General features: G+C 44.4%; 1 protein-coding gene across 1 annotated transcript in view; it reads left to right on the top strand.

Moving 5' to 3' along the window:
• The first annotated feature begins 3,792 nt into the window (after positions 1–3,792).
• The window catches only part of FAM189A2 (family with sequence similarity 189 member A2), a 76,622-nt gene continuing 60,687 nt past the window's right edge, over positions 3,793–19,727 (top strand). The window contains exons 1-2 of the mRNA XM_033924782.1: positions 3,793–4,359; positions 14,989–15,045. Coding sequence (XP_033780673.1) covers positions 4,027–4,359; positions 14,989–15,045 — 390 coding nt within the window. The 5' untranslated portion in view covers positions 3,793–4,026. The remainder of the gene's footprint in view (positions 4,360–14,988; positions 15,046–19,727) is intronic.

Below are 19,727 nucleotides of genomic sequence, written 5' to 3'. Positions count from 1 at the left end.
ACCCTATTACCTCATTTGTTAAATTTGTATCAGACTCAACTAACTAAAGGTTGCATTACAGGTACTTTGGCAGAATCTTTAACTATTGTTTTGCCGAAGTCAAATAAAGATCCTATGTTGATTTAAAATTACAGGCCTATTTCGTTGCTAAATGTAGATGGAAAACTTTTGGCTAAGTTATTGGCTTTAATCTTAGCCAAGGCTCTCCCCTGTATTATTAGAATGCACCAAACAGGGTTCGTTGCTCAGAGGCATTCTTCTAACAACACTAGATTGGCTTTACATATATTAAATTTATCAAAAGATTTGGATGATTCGGCCTTTTCTGTATCCTTGGATGCAGAGAAGGCCTTTGATCATGTAGAATGAACCTTCATGTATCAGGCAATGGATTGGTTTGGTATTGGTTCTAGATTTATAGAAATGATTCAAACCTTTTATAGCTCTCCTTATGCCAGATTATATATTAATAATACTTTTTCAGGGTGTTTTCATCTGGAGAGGGGGGTTAGGCAAGCATGTCCTTTATCTCCTTTGCTGTTTGATTTTATTCTGGAACCCTTGTTATTAGCTATTCAACAGGCAGAGGGGATTCAGGGGATTCCTTATGCAGGTCGAGAATATAAAGTCTCTGCTTATGCAGATGATATTTTGCTTCATTTGAGGAATCTGGAGACAACCATTCCACATTTACTTGATTTGATTGCTAGATTTGGAAAATTTTCAGGATATAAGATCAATTGGAGTGATCTGAGGTTCTTCCTTTAAATGTTCACTGTTCCAAAGGATTATTTGACATGTTCCCTTTCCTTTGGAAGGAAGGAGGTATAAAATATTTAGGCATTTAGATTCAGAAGACATTGGAAGCGACGATTCAAGTAAATGAAAAATCCTTATTGCTAAAGGTCTCAGAAATGTGTGAGCATTGGAACCCATTACATCTATCTTGGTGGGGGAGAGTTCATACAGTAAAAATGATGGTTTTTGCCTGTAGTTTGTTACTGGTTTATTTTCAAGGGTCCTTCTATAAGAAACTGAATAGTATTCTTACTAAATTTATTTGGCTGGGTAAAAATGCTAGAATTGCTTTAGTATCTTTACAAAAGCCAATTGCGGAGGGTGGGGTAAATTTCCACAACTTTTATAGGTACCATCAGGCCTACATAATGCGCCAGGGAATGTATTAGATCCTCCCCGAGCTCATGGAGCATCTCCCAGATTGGCTACACCTAGAATGGAAAATGATGTCCCCTATGCGACTGTCTCATGTATTAAGTATCAGAATACCTAGATATCCTAAGGACAACATTATAATCTTGGACACATGGAAAACAATTAAATTTATTGATAAATTAACAAATATTCCTATAATGAAATCTACTTTTCAGTCCTTATGGTTAAACTCCAAGATTCAAGTAGGCGGTGCTGGGATCTCCTAGAAGAATTGGTTGCAGGCAGGTATTCGGACATTGGATGATGTTATATCTAATGGGAAACTGCTTGATTTTCACGGCTGCAACAATCATTTGGTATTTTAAAGTCTTAACATTATAGGTGGTTGCAGTTGAAGCAGGCTATTCAGAGTGGGTTCCCTGAATGGAAAAACTTAAAAACTTATTATAGCTTCCAGATCCTTTGCTATCAGACAGATTTAGTAGGACATCAGGCCTGCCCAGTGGTACAAATTAATTTTGGAATTTTTGAATAAGAAACCAAAAAATAGTATTAGAGACATTTGGAGCTTCGAGATAAAACAGTATATTTCTGTATCTCGTTGGCCACGAATTTGGACTTGGAGGTTGAAATGTACAGTGTCAGCATCTATGAGACAAACTTGGTTATTTTTATTACATAGGATTTTTTGGACCCCAGTTCGTTTACAAAAACTGGACAATTCTAAGTCTAATAGATGTTGGCATTGTCATAGTGATATAGGGACTTGATCATCTGTTATATTATTGTCCTTTGATACTTAATTTCTGGAAGTCAAGTTGGGAACAAATCAATCTCATTCTTGAATCAGCAATTCCCTTAACCTATGAAGCCATAATTTGTGGTACGCTTTTACACGTTAAGCCTTCTTTGGATAAATATAAAAGCTGTATTTTTTTGATCGTGACAGGAATAGCTATTCAAATGGCTACACATAATTGGAAGAGCTAAGACAGACTGAATTACACATTTTGGTGGGCAAATGTTTGTACCACTTAGAAGTATGAGAATGAATGCGGAATGTTTAGGGTTTAGTAATACTTTTAATAGGGGGTGAAGCCCATTGACTTCATTTGTTGCATCATAATAATTGTCATGTATCTCTCTTTTTATTAGATTTCCTTACACATCTGGGGAAGAGAAATGTATTTTGATTATTAAAATTACTTAATTATAATATTGTAATATGTTTTCTTGTATTAATAATTGGGAGGCGGGAGGGAGAAAATGATTGTTTTATGTATTAATTGTTTATTTAATAGTGTGTTTTATACAGTGTTTATGTTCAATTAATTGTATTGCACTGGTAGTTTGAAAATCAATAAAGATTTTTTTTAAAAAAGCTAGGGGCTCCTTTTATCAAGCCGTGCTAGCAGTTTAACGTGCATAATAGCGCGCATTAAACCGCCGGCTGTGCTAGCCGTTAACACCTGCTTTGAGTAGGCGGTAGTTTTTTGGCCAGCGTGGGGGTTAGTGCGTGATTAAAAGTTATGTGCGCTAACCCTGCTAGCGTGGCTTGATAAAAGGAGCCCTAGGTGTTGACTGCGGTTGCAGTAGTGGCGCTAATTTTTTGGGAAGCAGCTCCTGAAGTTGATTGTGGTTTGCTGGTACCAGTACTGTAATTGTGATTGGTATGGACAGTGCTGCAGGATGTTGGGGACCTCACTGAAGAGGCACGCCTCAGAAATGACTCCACCTGCACTGATGGTGAATGGCATGCATCGACTTGCTAGATGCTGCAGATGTTCTCCCTGGACGCTAATGGGAAGGTGAAGCTGACTTCTTAGGATGCAGAAAACTAAACTGATGACCATGTGAGGCTGAGCCAAGGTTGGTGGGAAGATACTGCAGATGCGCAGTATCGGCTGGCTAGAAGCTTTTAAGAAGTTAAAGTGACAACACACTTTAGGATCGGGCTCCGTGGAAGAAGTTACCCATCTGTGAGAACATGCTGCTTACTTGCCCTGGGATAAAAGTAGTTTGTGAAAGTGGTGTGTTATTCAAATATATTTTATTGAGCTCAACAAAAGCATCAAACATAATACAAAGCAAGAACACATAAGCTCAACATTTTAAGAAACAAAACCCATCCCTACATAAAACCCCCACCTCAACACAACCCTTTTCCCTTGCAACCTCAGAATTAACAGTAGAATGTGCAGCAAGAAGACTAGGGAGCGAGACTTCTCACCACCCCCAGTATTATTTGCTACGGAATACTACAGCGGGTACCGGACAGTCAATATCCTGTTCCCGTCTTCCCTGCCCTCTCCACCCTACCGCGTGCCGCCGCCGTCGCGCGCCCTTTCCCGCCATCGCGCGAGCTGTCAACTCGTTCTAGTCACGTTTCTGTCTCGTGCACAACTATTTCACACAAGACGAGCAAAAAAACACACCAAACCAACCCAAAACGAAGCGGTCTAAAGAGCCACCCCCCTCCTTCTCCTCCCCGTGCTCACACAGGAGATGGGGGGGGGGGGACGCTGCGCTTCACCCGCATGTCGGTACAAGCCCCGGGCCACACACACAGCGTGAAACCCAAGCCACTCTTCCCCCGAGTTATTTTAAACCTGGAAGCTCGGCCAGCTCTTGACAAATAAATAGCGGGCGGAAGCGCGCGCGCGCGAGAGAGAAGTAACTAAGCGCTGCAGAGGGGGGGTGGGGAGATGGGACGGGGTTGCGGCGGTCTCACTCCTGCCCCTCCCGGCCGTTGCCTGCTCTGATGGCCGCAGCCGCCTCCCCCTTTGCTGACAGGCGGACCGGAGCGCTCCTGGCCCGGGAGAGGAGGAGGGGGGGAACCGCGGCGCCGGCACCATGTCTCTGCCCATGCTCCTGCCGGGCTCCTGTTGCCCGACCGTGCCGCCCCAGCCTCCGGGCCCCTCGCCGCCGCCTCCCTCTGCCGCCGGTCCTCTGCGGGCGCGGTGGTGCCGGGGCTTCCTCCCGCCGCCTCCGCCACCTCCTCCTCCGGCCTCTCTACCCCAGCGGGCCCCGCCGCCTCCGGCTCTGCTGCCCGCCCGCCCCTTGCTGTCGTTGGGGCTGCTGCAGGTGGTGCTGGGGGGCTGCTTGGTGGCGCTGAGTTTCGGGGCGCTGGCCTTGAGCAACTCGCCCCGGCTTAAAAGCTCGTGTCCTTTCTGGGTTGGATCGTCGGTGAGTACTTGGCTGGGCCGCTGAGGTTGGCGCGAGGAAACAAAAGTCTCCCCGTTTATTCGAGGCGGGTACGACACTGGTCCTGGTCGGGGAGGGCCGTAGCCTCCTGTCTCTTGTACTGTAATTGGAGAGTCAAAGCAGCCTCGTTTTTTTTTTGTTTTTTTTTGGCCTTGGCGCTGTGAGTTTCTTGCCAAGTTTTTTGTCAGTTGCCTAGAAATAAAAAGTCTGCAGACAAGTTGCAGGTGGTGGTTTTGCTGGGGTTTTGTTTTGGTGGTTGTTTTGTTTTTTTTAAGTTGCATGGATTTAATATTCATTTTTATGTAAAAACTTTTACTCGCTGCATAGGAATAGCCTTACTGGGTCAGACCAATGGTCCATCAAGCCCAGTATCCGGTTCTCACGGTGGCCAATCCAGGTCACAAGGATCTGGATTGGTCACTTTTAGAAACAAGTTACTGGGCTTGATGAACCTTCGGTCTGTCCCAGTATGACTTCTGTGCTATGGAACCTTAACGAACCTTAACATAAGAACTGATTCTCCCATGTTTTTGGGGGGACTTATTTGTCTGAAACCCACATCCAATCTAGCCCACTTCAAACTCTATGTTTTTTCCCTAGTTTTCTCCCTGTGCCAAGTTTTATCCCATTCTGCTATGTTTTGGGAGGTTATTTAGCCCCCAGACGGACACATTATCAACCCCTTTTGTATAAATGTTATAAATCCTCTTGAGTTGGACGGAAGAAAAATAAAAGGGAGAGAGGCACAACCCTTGACTGGTTGACTACAGTGTAGTGTTACTGCTGCCTTAAATCTTTATTTCTGTGTTTACAGACAAATTTCTGTCTGGGTTCTGCTAGCTGGGTTTCTTTATCCTACCCCCATAACTTACTTATCGCATTAGTCTGTAAGCAATATGGTACTGGTATAGCAACATTTCTTGTTTGCCTAGCGCTCTTAGTTTAAGCCTGAAGTTACCCAGTAACAGAAATTCATTAGATTAAGTTATATAGGCTGGACTTATCATGTGGTAAGATAAAACACAAATGTGACCTTATACACTAGATATGTTGTGATATATAAGGTTAAAATTTGTTTTGCAGTTTGGCTTAAGTGTTGTGATTACATTTTTAAAAAATTGTTTTGACAATGAATGACATCACTGACCAAGGTTGTTCCTTGAGGGAGAAGCTTTTACCAGGAGGAAATATAATCCAGCTATGACAGCCAAAATCTACTTTTATAAAAAAGCAAGATTAATAATACTGAAGAGACTTACAGGTGGTGTCCTGCAAGAAAAAGAACTGATCTGAAGGAGTTTTAGGGGACCTGCCAGAGAGGGCATGTATTTTGTTCATCCATTAACCCCTTACCTGTAAACTCAGAGCAAAAGCTTTGGTAGTTATGATGAAGAAATAATATCCATAAATTGTTTCACAATTTTCTCTGGCTTTAGTGAACAAAAATGTAATATTGCACTGGTTCGTACGAACTTCTTTTAATAGTGTCTGACTTGACAAAGGCTCTAAAGGATCTGGGTTCCAGAATGGACGATTAGAATGGAAGAGAGAATGAAGCAAAATAAGTTGCATGATTTCAGAATCTGTTAAGAGATGCTGTCTGAGAAAATAAGTGAATTTTAAAAACTTAAGTGTGCCTTGCAGATTTTCAGTATGCCTGAAGCATTGCAAACTAAAAATGCTGAGCCATTTGTCTAAAAGGTTTCAGATCAAGTTATCCCCAGATGATAATTCAGAGATGTCATTAAGGGAAGTTATTTTATAACTTTGCACACGTAACACATATGCAATCTTTCCCTATGTGTACTTTTCAGAATGAAGTTATGTGCATACTTCTGTTTTGGAAATTATCTTGAGGAATTTGTGTGTATTACAGCTGTTTTATACTATTTAAATAATATTATGCATCAGAAAATGATAAGGAAAGATTTATTTTCTCAACAAGCATTGTATTATGCAAATTCAAATAAGGCGGGAAGATTACTGGCAAATTATTTAAAAGCAAAAAAACGAAAAACAAATGTAGTGGCAATAAAAGATGAAAAAGGAAATTCTTGTACACAAATTGATTCTATTTTAAAACAATTTTTACAATTTTATAAAGATCTGTATTCTTCTGAGCCTTATTTAGATAAAGAAAAAGATGGATTGGAATTTTTAAATTTAATCAAGGGGCTGAAAGTTCCTGAGCATATAAAAGAAAGTTTAGAAAAGCCAATATCAGTTAAGGAATTGTAAGCAGCATTGAAGTCCCTTAGAGTTGGATCCGCTCCAGGTGGAGATGGTTTTACAGTAGAGTTTTATAAATCATTCCGAATTACTCTATTACCATATTTATTAAATTTATATCAAAATCAACTAACTAATGGTTGTATTACAGGTACCATGGCGGAATCATTTACTATAGTCTTGCCAAAGCCAAATAAAGATCCCACTCTGGTTTCTTTAATTAATGTTGATGGAAAACTTTTAGCTAAAATTTTAGGAATACGTTTGGGTAAAGCTCTCCCTTTTATTATTGGAATGCACCAAACTGGATTCGTTGCTCAAAGACATTCTTCTAATAACACTAGGCTTGCCTTGCATATGTTGAATTTATCAAAAGCCTTAAATGATCTGGATTTTCTGTATCCCTTGATGCAGAGAAGGCCTTTGATCGTGTTGAATGGACCTTCAAGCATTGGAATGGTTTGGTATTGATTCAGGATTTATACAAATGGTTCAAACATTGTATAGCTCCCCTGTTGCTAAATTGTATATTAATAATAATTTCTCAGATGGCTTTAGGTTGCAGAGGGGGGTTAGACAAGGCTGTCCTTTATCTCCTCTGCTTTTTGATATTGTATTGGAACCCTGTTACTAGCTATTCAGCAAGCAGATGAGATTCAGGGTATTCCTCGTAGAGATCGGGAATATAAGGTCTCGGCTTACACAGATGATATATTGCTCTATTTGAGAAATCCTGAGACAACCATTCCTTGCTTAGTTGAAATGATTGAGAAATTTGGAACATTTTCAGGTTACAAGATAAATTGGAGTAAAACAGAAATTCTTCCACTCAATGTCCATTGTACAAAAGGTTTGTTTGATTCATTTCCCTTTCTATGGAGGGAAGATGGAATAAAATATTTAGGCATTTGGATTAAAAATACAATGGAAGAAACAATAATAATAAATGAAAAATTGTTATTATCCCAGGACAAGCAGGCAGCAGGCAGCATATTCTCTACATGTGGGTGATGTCATCCACGGAGCCCCGACGCGGACAGCTTTTCAAGCAAACTTGATTGAAGATTTCAAGTTTGCTAGTGCTGTACCACGCATATGCGTGCCTTCCTGCTCCACTAGAGGACGCATCCCCTCCTCGTGGTCTTCAGTTCTTAGTTTTCCGTGGAGCCAGAAAGCCCTGTCGTTTTTCTCTCCGTAGCTAAGTGCCTTTCTTGCACCGCGGCTTCTTTGTTTTTTTGTGGGAGTCTTTTTGTGGGAGTTTTTTTGTGCGCGCCTTTTTTTGAGTTGTTTGTGAAGTTTTGCGTGTTTTTTTGACTTCGCCTCGGCCCCGGCTTCGGCCCTGGCCTCGGCGTCGGCCTCGAAGACCTCGGCACCGAGTAAGCAGCCCTCGGCCTCGAAGGGATCGACCTCGACCTCGAAGACCTCGGCTTCGGGTAAGTCCCCTCTTTCTTCCTCTTCAGGATCAGCGCTGGCGAGGAAGCCAACCTCGGAGTCTCCGGCCGTTCATGGTGGGAGTGCTCTTCCACCGGCCAAGCCCTCAAAGCATGCTTCCGCCTCCAGGGAATACTCATCCTCGAGGTTGCCCTCGGTAGAATGCACCGCTGCACCTGATATGCCTTCTATGCTTTCGGTGCCCGTGTTCCAGGAGATGTTAAGGGCTATGATATCCTCGGAGCTCTCCTCGGCTTTGGCCCATTTGACCCCAGCCTCGGCCTCGCATGCACCGGACCAGCCTGAGCGTACTGTCGAGGCCCCTCGGGGCAAGGTGCATTGGTCTCGGCGCCTCTCCTCTCCTCGACTTTCAAGGCGTTCTTCGCTCTCGGGGCGTATGGGGTCGAAGCGCTGGTCGGGGCGTGCCTCGACCCCGTCTCGTCATTCAGCGAAATGACCCCGGGATTCCCCCCTGAGGCGGGGTCGGTCCCCGGGTGGTCGCACTGCCGGTGATCTCCGGGTCTTGGAGTTGTCTTTGTCCAACCCCCGGTTGTTCAAGTCGCCTTCCCAGTCTGGGGCTCCTCTCCGGGAGACCGTGTATTGGAAGGGTCCCCTCCATTTTCCCACGGAGTGTCGCCGTGGCGTCGGGGGACCTCGGTGCCTCGGATGTCCTCGAGGCGTCTGCAGTCCTCGACCCTGCCCCGTTCCCTCAGCAGGGCGTCTTGGAGTTCGGGACAGGGCACTGATAGGCCGCCGCATTACTCTCGGGAGGCTTCTCCCTCTTTTTCGGCAGCGCCTCAGTCTCGTTCGACCACCCCCATCAAGGGCCGGTCGGACAGTCGCCCATCTTCCTTCACAAGGTTTGTTCAGGACATGGGGAGGGCGCTCCATCTCGAACTCCATTCCGACTCCAAATACACCAAAGAGTTTTTGAGGAGATGGACCTACCTTGTCCTCCTCGGGACTCCTTGCGGCTCCCTTTGAATCCGGTGCTGCACCAGGCTTTCTTCCGGAATTTGGAGACCCCCCTATGCGGTCCCGGCCATTCCGTCCAAAATGGAGTCTAGATACCGGACCGTTCCTTGTCTGGGGTTTGAAAAGACGCAACCTTCCCACCAGTCCCTGCTGGGGAATCTTCTCTGAAAAAGAGTCATCCCTTCAGGGTCTCCACGGCGGTCCCACCTGGCCGGGAGGGGAGGACGATGGATAAGTTTGGGAGACGCCTCTACCAAAACTCCATGATGGCCAACCGGGTCTTAAACTATAATTTTACCTTCACCTCGTATCTTAAGGTCCTGGTCAAGTCCTTGCCCGCTTTTCAGGGTGACTTGCCTGTCTCCCGCCGTGCGGAGTTTGGGCAGCTGGTGGACTCTCTTTTGCAGGTGGTCCTCCGTATTCATCCTAAATTCTTACCTAAAGTGGTTTCAGAATTTCATCTCAATCAATCTATTGTACTTCCAGTGTTTTTCCCAAAGCCTCATTCTCATCCTGGAGAAACAGCTCTTCATACTCTGGACTGTAAGCGTGCTTTGGCTTTCTATTTGTAACGCACTCAACCATATAGATCTGCACCTCAACTTTTTGTCTCCTTCGATCCAAACAAGTTGGAACATCCGATTTCCAAGCGCACCATCTCCAACTGGTTAGCTGCTTACATCTCTTTCTTCTATGCTCAGGCTGGACTGCATCTACAGAGTCACAACTCATAGAGTCAGAGCCATGGCGGCATCAGTAGCTTTCCTCAGATCTACTCCTATTGAGGAAATCTGCAAAGCTGCCACTTGGTCCTCAGTTCATACATTCACCTCTCATTATTGTCTGGATACTTTTTCCAGATGGGATGGCCATTTCGGCCAGACAGTTTACAAAATTTATTCTCCTAAGTTGCCAACATTCCCACCATCCCATTTTGGTTAGCTTGGAGGTCACCCACATGTGAGAATATGCTGCCTGCTTGTCCTGGGATAAAGCACAGTTACTTACCGTAACAGGTGTTATCCAGGGACAGCAGTCAGATATTCTCACAACCCACACACCTCCCCTGGTTGGCTTCTCTGCTAGCTATCTGAACTGAAGAGAGACGCGCTCTACGCAGGACGGAAAGGCACTCGCACATGCGTGGTGCGGTAGTTGCAAATTTTCTGAAGTTCTACAAGCAAGTCTGCTTGTGAAGCTGTCCGCATCCAGGCTCCATGAATGACGTCACCCACATGTGAGAATATCTGCCTGCTGTCCCTGGATAACACCTGTTACGGTAAGTAACTGTGCTTTACTGTCATTAGTATCAAAGATTCAAAATTTACAGGCGCAAAACAAATGTGTTGTGTTGCTGCAATTTGATTTGTCAGCTGTGTTTGATGTTGTTCATCATGGTATTCTGCTTCAGATGTTATCAGATATAGGTTTAAACCAAGTAGTTTTGGATTGGTTCTGTAAATTTCTATTGCTGGGATCTTACAAGGTTTATTTTAGAGGGTGAGATTTCATCTTCATGGAAACCTAGTTGTGGGGTGTCGCAGGGTTCCTCTTTGTCACCAATCTTATTTAACATCTACATGACTTCTTTGGTGTGGCAAGTTGGGCTGGATAGTCAACTTAAAAGAGTCATCTAGAACTAATCCAACGCTTGGAGTATTTGGGAGTCTGCTTCGCCATGGCAAAGGGCCACATCGACGTATGTTGCCTATGGCAAACAGCCTACTATTTCTCTCAAAGCTCATTTGATTAGAAATGTGGCTGCTTCCTGAGCAGAGACCAGGACAGTGCCACCCAAAGAGATCTGCAGAGTAGAGAATGACACGGGGAAAAAATCTGTCCCTGTCACTGCACCGTCCCCGGCCCACCATCCTCTGCACCGCCCCGTCACTGCCGTTCCCTTCACCGCCCCGTCACCATCACCGCCATCCCTTTCACCGCCCCGTCACTGCCACTGCCATCCCATTCACCGCCCTGTCACCGTCCCCGCAGCATCCATATAAGCCTTAGTACTGTAATATTTAGCTTATTCCTTTCTTATAAATCAAAGTTTCTGCTGCTGAACTAGAGAAAGAGATGTTCAGCTGGCAGGGCTTTGTTTATAAATTTTTATCAACACAACTAATATACTACTTTATCCTAAAGCAAAAAATAAATAAATAAATAGAATTTTTTTTCTACCTTCGTTGTCTGGTTTCTGCTTTCCACATCTTCTCATTCAATTCCTTCCATCCACTGTGTGTCTTCTCTCTGCGTCTTCCATTTGCTGTTACTGTGCCTCTCCCTTCACCCCCTCCCACAATTGGTATAGCACCCATCTTCTTCCTTCCGCTCCCCCATAGTCTGGCATCTGTCTTCTTCTTCCCTTCCAGCGTCTTCGCCCCACTCTGCCTTCCACATTTCCAAGGAAAAGAAACTTTTCCCTTTCACCTCCTCCTTCCTTGTGTGAGCCGGAACACGCGGTCCCCGCAGCCCCCACCCGCACGCCGGCTCGACCGTTTAACCAGCTTAATCTCTCCAGCTCTCCTTAGTTTGCCGGCTTTCTTTTTCGGCGACCGGCACGCTTCCTGTTTCCGGTTGGGTCAGAGCAGAAGATTGAATACTGAGCAGCCGCGCATGCGCGGCTCTTTTGAAAGCGTTCCGGTCGCCGAAAAAGAAAGCCGGCAAACTAAGGTGAGGTGGAGAGAGGAAGCTGGTTAAACGATCGAGCCGGCGTGCGGGTGGGGGCTTCGGGGACCGCACGATCCTTTATGCCTCACTGCGGTGACAAGACCATTCACCGCTCCACGGGGCGGTGATGGCCTTGTCCCCGTCCCCGCAGAGGCTGCTAATTTTCATTCCCCGTTTTTGGCGGGTTACCCGCGGCTAAAAGTGGTAGCCGCCGGTAAACCACCACCGTGTCATTCTCTGCTGCAGAGCATTTACCATACATTTACAGGATTCTACAGTGTGGACGTAGCGGTTTGGAAGGATGCTGCTTTTGGATCCTCAGTTTTACAGATAGGCTCATCTGTTCCACCCTAATTGTCTGCCACTGCTTCAGTATATCACCTAGAGTACAGACTCCTATGTCCTTGCTACAGAATGGAAGATTTAGGTTCTTACCTGGATAATCTTCTTTCTGTTAAAGGATATAAGAGTCTGTATGGCCTGCCCTGTCAGTTTTCAACACGTTCGTTTCCTGCCTCGAATAAATCTATAGTCTAGAACTGGAGTTTTTCTCCTGTCATTTACAAGAGCATGTAATCATATAAGACTAATAAAGTAAAATTAAGTTCCTGGGTGGTTCATTGGACACCTTTGTTATTGGTTCATGCTAATTATTGTTCTTTTTCATGAGTTACAGAGCAGAACAAAAATGTACTATTTGTCCAGGGAAGTTCCCTGTGCCCCTCCTTCTGCTTTCTTCTATTATAATGGATATTGATTGCTTTGGTACAAACTGAAAAGGGCACTATACTCCACTGGGGAAGAAGGAGGAGCTGAAAGATGTGATTGACATCCTTCTGCAGGCGGCTCATGACCAGAGGTAATTCACCTAGAGAACAGACTACTATGCCCTTTAACAGAAAGAAGATTATCCAGGTAAGAACCTAATATTCCATTGTGGCTTAACTTTACAAGTTTGCAAAAGTATATATCAAAGTGTAATCCTGTTCCCAACCCCTCTGCATATCTGGTTAAACTAACATAGGTGCAGACTATATACATGCATAGCTGTTGCTGAGTTTAATGGTCATTGTGCATGGGGCTTCACTCTTTCTGGGAGAAAACATGTACAAGTTGCAAGCCCTAGAGGTGGTACTCTAAGAGATGATGTGAACTTGCTGGAAGAAATTGATAAACTTAGAGTTGAATTCCAGTGTTATGAACACAGCACAGTGAAGGGAACTGAGACAGCAGGAATGGCTGGCGAGATGATGCCAAGTCCCTGATGAAAGCAATGAGTGTTTATTTACAATCTGAAAGGATTTAGAGCAGTGAGTAAAAAGGGATCCTGCTAACACACACACTTTAAGAATAACATGGTACTTCTGGAAATGAAAAGATTCACTAGTTGTAACTTCTAAGACAGGAAGCATACAGTAGAGAATGAATAAGATCTATCTTTTTATTGTTCTGTACTGGTCTGGGACTAACCAGCTGATGCGAGACAGATCTAATCAAAAGAAAGCCCTACTCTAATTAGGGCAACATGCAGGCACAGCTATAAAGCAATTTATTTTTATAATGTTTGCATCTTCTTCTCTCCCCTCTGTGGGTCTACAATCTCTCCTGTCTTTTATCTCCTACTTTAGCATCTCAACAGCCTCCACCTCCCCTATGAGTCCAGCACTACTTCTTCCTCACCCAGCCCCCCACCCCACACATATGTCCTTCAAACCTAAATTTTTTGCCACAACCATACGGCCCTGGATCTTTTCCTCTGTCATGTCACTTTTACATGACAGAAGAATAGAATGAGATGCAGCGGAAGAGGATCTGGGACCGACCCAGACCCTGTGTAATTGCCACTCTGTCAGTCAAGAAGTCAGGTTCGAAGGACTGGGAGAGGGGATTGAGGGAGGGAGAAGTGCTGCACCCATGGTAGGAGCAGAAGAAAGAGGTGCTAGATTTGTGGAGGGTGGGGGGAGATGGGAGAGGTGCTGGACCCACTGATAGGGGATGTGGGGAGAGGGAGAGGAAAAGATACTGGACCTATGGGGGAATGGGGACAGAAGAGATGCTGGCCTCTGGGTGAAGGAACAAGGGAGAGAATGAGGCTATGCTTCACTATGGGGAGAGGGGGCAGGGGGAGATGTCAGACCATGAGGGGAGGGAGAGAAATGTTGAACTGAGGAGGATGGAGGGTAGATCTGGGAGCCAGCTCATGGGGACTGGAGGGAAAAAGGAGGTAGAGATGCTTGGCCAGATGAGGGTTGGGGGAAGGATAGAGCAGAGAGAGACACACACACACAGAGGGATGAAAGAAATTGCATTACAATTAGTACTATTATTATGGGGGTGGGGTCAGGGGCAGAGCTTGGGCAGGGGTATTCGGTTGATATTTGCTAGACTTAGGGGGCACTTGGCTTGAATTTGAGAAATTCTGTTCTAGAAGAAAGGGGTGGCAACATAAAAGGCACAATGTCTAGTAGAGTCAGGTTGCATTAATTTGGGATTTGGAAGGACTAAGCGTTGATTGTTTATGGAATGGAAGAGTTAGACAGGGATGTAAGGAATAGTGAGGATTCACAACCGAGAAAGTCTATCCTTTGTATTTTGAACAACAGAGATAGTAATTCAAATATTGTGCACTGTTCAATAGGGAGCCAGTGATGTAGTTGAAGTAATAGAGAAACATGATCATATCTTTGGGCTTGGCATAATAATCTAATGGCTGTGCTCTGGATTGACTGTAGTTAGTAGGAGTCTGCTCAGCAGAGATGATTCTTGTCACATCAAAGACAAACAAGAAACAAATGATGTCATTTAACAGTAGTTAATTTAAATCCAAAAGCAGCTTCTGCAGTATTTTTAAATAATTGAATTCAGTTGTCTAAAATGTGTTAAGTTTGTACATATTGATACTAGTCTCAAGTTTACTTAGAGAATGACTTGGGGACAAAATTTGTCCTTCCCCCGCGGACTCTTATTGCCGTCCCTGCCCCATGGACTTTGTCCACATCCCCACCCTATGATTAATCGCAGGTATCCGTCTGCATGCAATTCTTTAGTGCCCAACAGCATTGTTCTGGTTACCAGATTGTATAAAAGCTTTTTCAATAAGGCACTAGTGAGGAAGAAAGGCTGTTGCTTAGTTACAGATGGGTTCCCAACCAGTTTGGCAGCAGAAAAGATTTAAGTTTATGCCTTAGGATTTCTACTGATTCACTTTGTACTTTAGTGCTGTGTCTGCCCAAATCTCTGTAAAACTTCTAGCAGCCTACTGAAGTTGCATGAAAAAGCAGCTCATGGAGTTGCATTTTGTTGCAGGTGATCCTTTCAGGAATTGTTGGATTAACAACATGGAGGAGGCCAGTGATGCTGTTGGTATGTATGTCTGCAAAATCCGTATCCCAAGAAAAATGTTAAAAGATATACATGATGGTATAGGGCTGCTGCTGTTGCTAGTGCCACTTTTTTGTTTAATATATTGATTTAAAAACAGACCACATGCACTGAATTTGTTAATGACCTTGACTAAGCGGCACAAGTTTTTCTGTTATACTACTGTATTGGGCTTACACTTGTCATTGTACAGCACACTCAGCAGTAGTGCTGCCCGAATCAGGGAAAATAATTTCGATTCGATTCAGCCTATTGAATCGATTTTTCAATTCGATTTTCCTGCCCAATTGGGTGGTTTGTTTGGGTTTTTTGGTTTTTTTTTCAAACATCCTGGTGGGTTTATTTTATAGCTTCTTCACCCCCTTTGCCCTCTCCTACCCACATTGGCGCTGTGGTATAAAACAAATAAAAAATACTTTTTCTCTCTCTGTTAAATCCTAGCTCACGTTCGCAGTCTAACACCAGCTCTGGAAGGATACACATTTCAAATCTGACATATTGTAATCACAAAACAGAAAATAAAATTATTTTTCCTACCTTTTGTTGTCTGGTCATTTTTCAAATCATGTTGGTCCCCAGGCTCTGGTTGTCTTCTGATTAGGCTCTCCTTCTTTCTTCTTTCTCCGTGCTAACCATCCATCTTCTATCTCTGTCCTCCCCTTCTGTTTCCCTTTCCTCCCCCTGAGGTCTGGCATCTTTGCTTTTTTTATCTCCATCTCCACCATCTCTCCTTTTCTCAACTACCCTTTCATCCAGCATCTTTCTTCTGTGTCCCTGTCCCTATTCTCCCCTCCAGTAGTGTCCCCCTTGTGTCCCTATTCCTATGCTCCCTCCATGCCCAGTATCTTATCTCTGTTTCATGTCTTTCCCCATATCCATCTTCTTCTTTCTCTCTTCCTTACCTCCTGTATCCCCTTCCCCAGGTACAGGCTTTCTCCTACTATCTCTCCTGCCATCCTGCACCCTGCCCACCTAATTTGGAGCAATATCTGTCCCTCTTGTACCCTTTCCCTTGTGGTCTTGCATTTCTCCTCCATTAGTCCAGCACCTCTCCTCTGCTTTCCTCCCCCTCATTTTGGTCTCTCTCTTCCCTTCACTTCACCCCAGGTCTGGCATCGTCCCTCCCATCTCTTACTCCTTCTTCCTCCTCCCTCTGCACAGGCCTGCCTCCCCGCTTTGAAGGCCTGCTCCCCAACCCCCCACCGCAAAGGCCTGCCCCCTCCTGCCACAAAGGCACTCTTCCTCTTCCCGCCGCGAAGGCCTGCTCCTCCCGCAAGCCTGCATGTTCCCCCAGCTTCCCCGCTTTTACCTTATGCAGCAAATACAGCAACCTTCAGGATCGCTAGTGCTATAGTGATCCCTGCAGCTGCCCGTCGTCCTCAGCGGCACGTTCTCTCTGCTGCGATTCTCCCCCTGACGTTAGAGTAGGGGCAGGACCGTAGCAGAGAAAATGTGCCGCTGAGGATGACGGGCAGCTGCAGGGATCACTATAGCACTAGCGATCCTGCAGACTGCCGCATTAGTTTAAGGTAAGAGCAGGGAAGCTGGGGGAACATGCAGGCCCTCCCCCCTCAAGTAGGAGCGGCAGTGGACAGCCAGCAAGAGGCAGTGCTGCCGCTCCTGCTTTAGGAAGGCACGGGGGAAAGGGTCGGTCATTGAATGAAGAGGCCGATTTTTTATTTATTTTTATTATTGAATCGATTCGAATCGTGAATCGGGCAGCACTACTCAGCAGCATTTGTCACACCATGCCTTAGAAGTGCTGAGCAATTTTTCTCTCTGCAGATCTAAGCTGACATTGTACTAATGTTGTTAAAAAGAAAAGTAGTGCGACCCAACATTATGGTGTTTCTTTGGTCCCTTGCTTACTGGACTGATAATGTAGAGACTTTATTGCTATTACAACCCCAGGTTTAAACATAAAAAGAGGGGAAACATTTTAAGGTTTACTTATTGCAGAGGGACTCCTGTGCAGTTTATAGCAACCCAAAGGCTTCTACTGGATTTGCTTTAGTTAAAAACAGTGATTCATTAGGATCCATGTAAGTCTAGTGAGAAAATGTTATTTTGATCAGCAGCAACAGACTTGGCTGAATTATGAACTGGGAGTCCTTGCTGGTTTTGTGGAGACTTTCAGTGATTGATAACCAGTGGTAGAAATCCATTTGAGGCAGGAAACTACCAATGAAATATGACAGGATCTTCAATCTTCGAAGGGTGATATTGGGGTAATCAGGAAGAGTATATGAGGCAAGTTTTTTGGCATTGTGTGGTTAAGCCCTCACAAAAATGTCAGTTACACAAGTTTTTAAAATCATATTACAAATCACTTATTCACAGTTAATTATTAAATATGTAATTTTAAATGTGAAGTGCTTAGTACACCTCCACAATGGTCATGTCTGAGGACATTAGGACCACATAAAAGGATTAAGAACATAAGACATGGCAGACTAGGTCAGACTTGTGGTTCATCAAGCCTGGTATGTTTATTTACCTCCTCTTTGAAGGAGTTACTCAAGGTGATATACAGCAAGAATAAGTCAAACATAAGCAATAGACAAATACAGCAGTAAAAAAAAAAATCAGATTACAGTACAAAGTATGGCATAGTATGTTAGATTGCAGACTGGATGGACCGTTCTTTATCTGCCGTCATTTACTATGTTATTACAGTGTCAACACAATGCATGATAAAACATTTTCTAGTGCAATAGGCATGCTATTCTGGATGAACGGGTTATATTCCAGTGCTCATGAGCCTTGCAGAAAGAATCCACTCCAGTTTTTTAATCCCTCCTACTTTGCGATGAACTAAATTCTAGATGGTATGAAGGGTAAATGTTAGCCTAACAGTATAGCACCTCACTCCCTGATGAAAGAGTTGAAACAGGGCTCATGTCGGAGGATGAGGTGATGATGCAAGATAAGTTCATTACTTCTCATTCTATATATTAAAAATTTAAAATAAGCTGATTAAAAGCAGGAATTGAACAATGAGCAGAAGATTATAATGGATATTAAGAATTTAAAGCAAGAAGAACAGTGTAGAAGTTATTAATAGGGATTAATGAGGATTGTAGCCAGCCTGGATTATGCCACTTGGATGGTAATCTGAAGATCCCTATACCTAACATACATGATTTGTGTTGCTAACAAGTGTGTGAATGTGGTTATAAGCACTGGATATGCAGACAGGAGCCAGGATTCTAATTTGGAATTACTGTCTCAGGAAATACTCTCCCTGTCAGGGAATGCAGGGCCGCAGTCAGGGGCATTAGACCCCATGGTGGCCCTCAATCCAGAGGATGATCCCACAGTTCTCTGGTTATTCAATCCATAGGGTCTGTTGGATCTAATTACTAATTCGCTTTGGGAGTTAAACTTGGACTCCGAGCAGGTCCCCTCTGCATCCTGCTCTATTATGAGTGAAGTAAGAGCCCATCTTCAGGGTGCTTAATTTTCATGGCTCCTGGTGGTCTCAGCAGTACTCAGGAGCCACTTTGTAGAGATCCTTCCAGGGATACAGATGGAGGTTTGCTGGACCCAGATGAAACCAGGCCTCCAGTTCCTATCCTGCTTCAACCTTCAAAAAATACAATGACACCAGGTCCAGAGCGGTTCCCCTCAAGATAGGGGGACAGCTCTTTGACTTTGTGCAGGCTTGGGCTGAGATATCTTTGAACCGTTCAGTTCTGGAAATAATCCAGATCAGTTACAAGCTGGAATTCGCTTAGCCCTTAAAGGACTGGTTTGTGAACTTCCCAGCGGGGCAACTAGAAAAATCAGACAGGGTGGAGGCCACAGTGTGAAGGTTGTTGGATATTCAGGTCATAGAACCTGTGCCACCCAAAGACTCGGGCTTAGGCAGATATTTCATATACTTTATCATGTCAAAGAGAAGCTCAGGCAATTGGAGACATCAGTGCAGTTCTCAAGGTTCTGTGCTTTCACATGCCATACCACTGTCTTATCGGTGTACCTCAAGGCTCTGTCTTGGGCCCTCTCCTCTTCTCCATATATATCCACTCTCCCGGTACACTGATCTCCTCCCATGGTTTTGAATGTCACCTCTATGCTGATGACTCCCAGATCTACCTGTCCACACCAGATATCTCTACAGGAATTCAGGCCCAAATCTCAGCCTGCCTATCCAGCATTGCCGCTTAGATGTCTCACTGCCATCTTAAACTGAATAATGCTAAAACTGAACTTCTTATCTTTCCACCTAAACTCACCTCCCCCTCCTGCCATTCTCTGTTTCTGTGGATAATACTCCTTCTCCCTGTCTTGTCAGCTCATAACCTTGTTGTTAATAAATAAGTAGTATAAGGAGACAGTTTGCTCTGTCATATCTGTGGTTGCTCCGGGGGAATTCCTAGCCACTATGGATCTGACAGAGGACTATTTGTATATTCCCATTATTCCAGACTACAGAAAGGACCTGAGGATTCATATTCTGGAAAACCATTACCAGTTCTCAGCCCTTCCCTTTGACTGGCAACTGCACCTTGCACTTTCACCAAGGTGATGGTGGTAGTGACTGCCCACCTGTAAAAGATGGGCTTATAGGTTCATCCATATCTGGCTGATTAGAGCCCCATCTTTTACCAAAGGACAACAAGTGATGTCTCGGGTGATCTGAGTTCTGCAGAGCCTGGGTT

The sequence above is a fragment of the Geotrypetes seraphini genome, chromosome 1 (genome assembly GCF_902459505.1).
Source record: "Geotrypetes seraphini chromosome 1, aGeoSer1.1, whole genome shotgun sequence".
Taxonomy (NCBI): Eukaryota; Metazoa; Chordata; class Amphibia; order Gymnophiona; family Dermophiidae; genus Geotrypetes; species Geotrypetes seraphini.
Note: the sequence above shows the minus strand (reverse complement) of the source record. Positions and strands in the feature narration are given on the sequence as shown.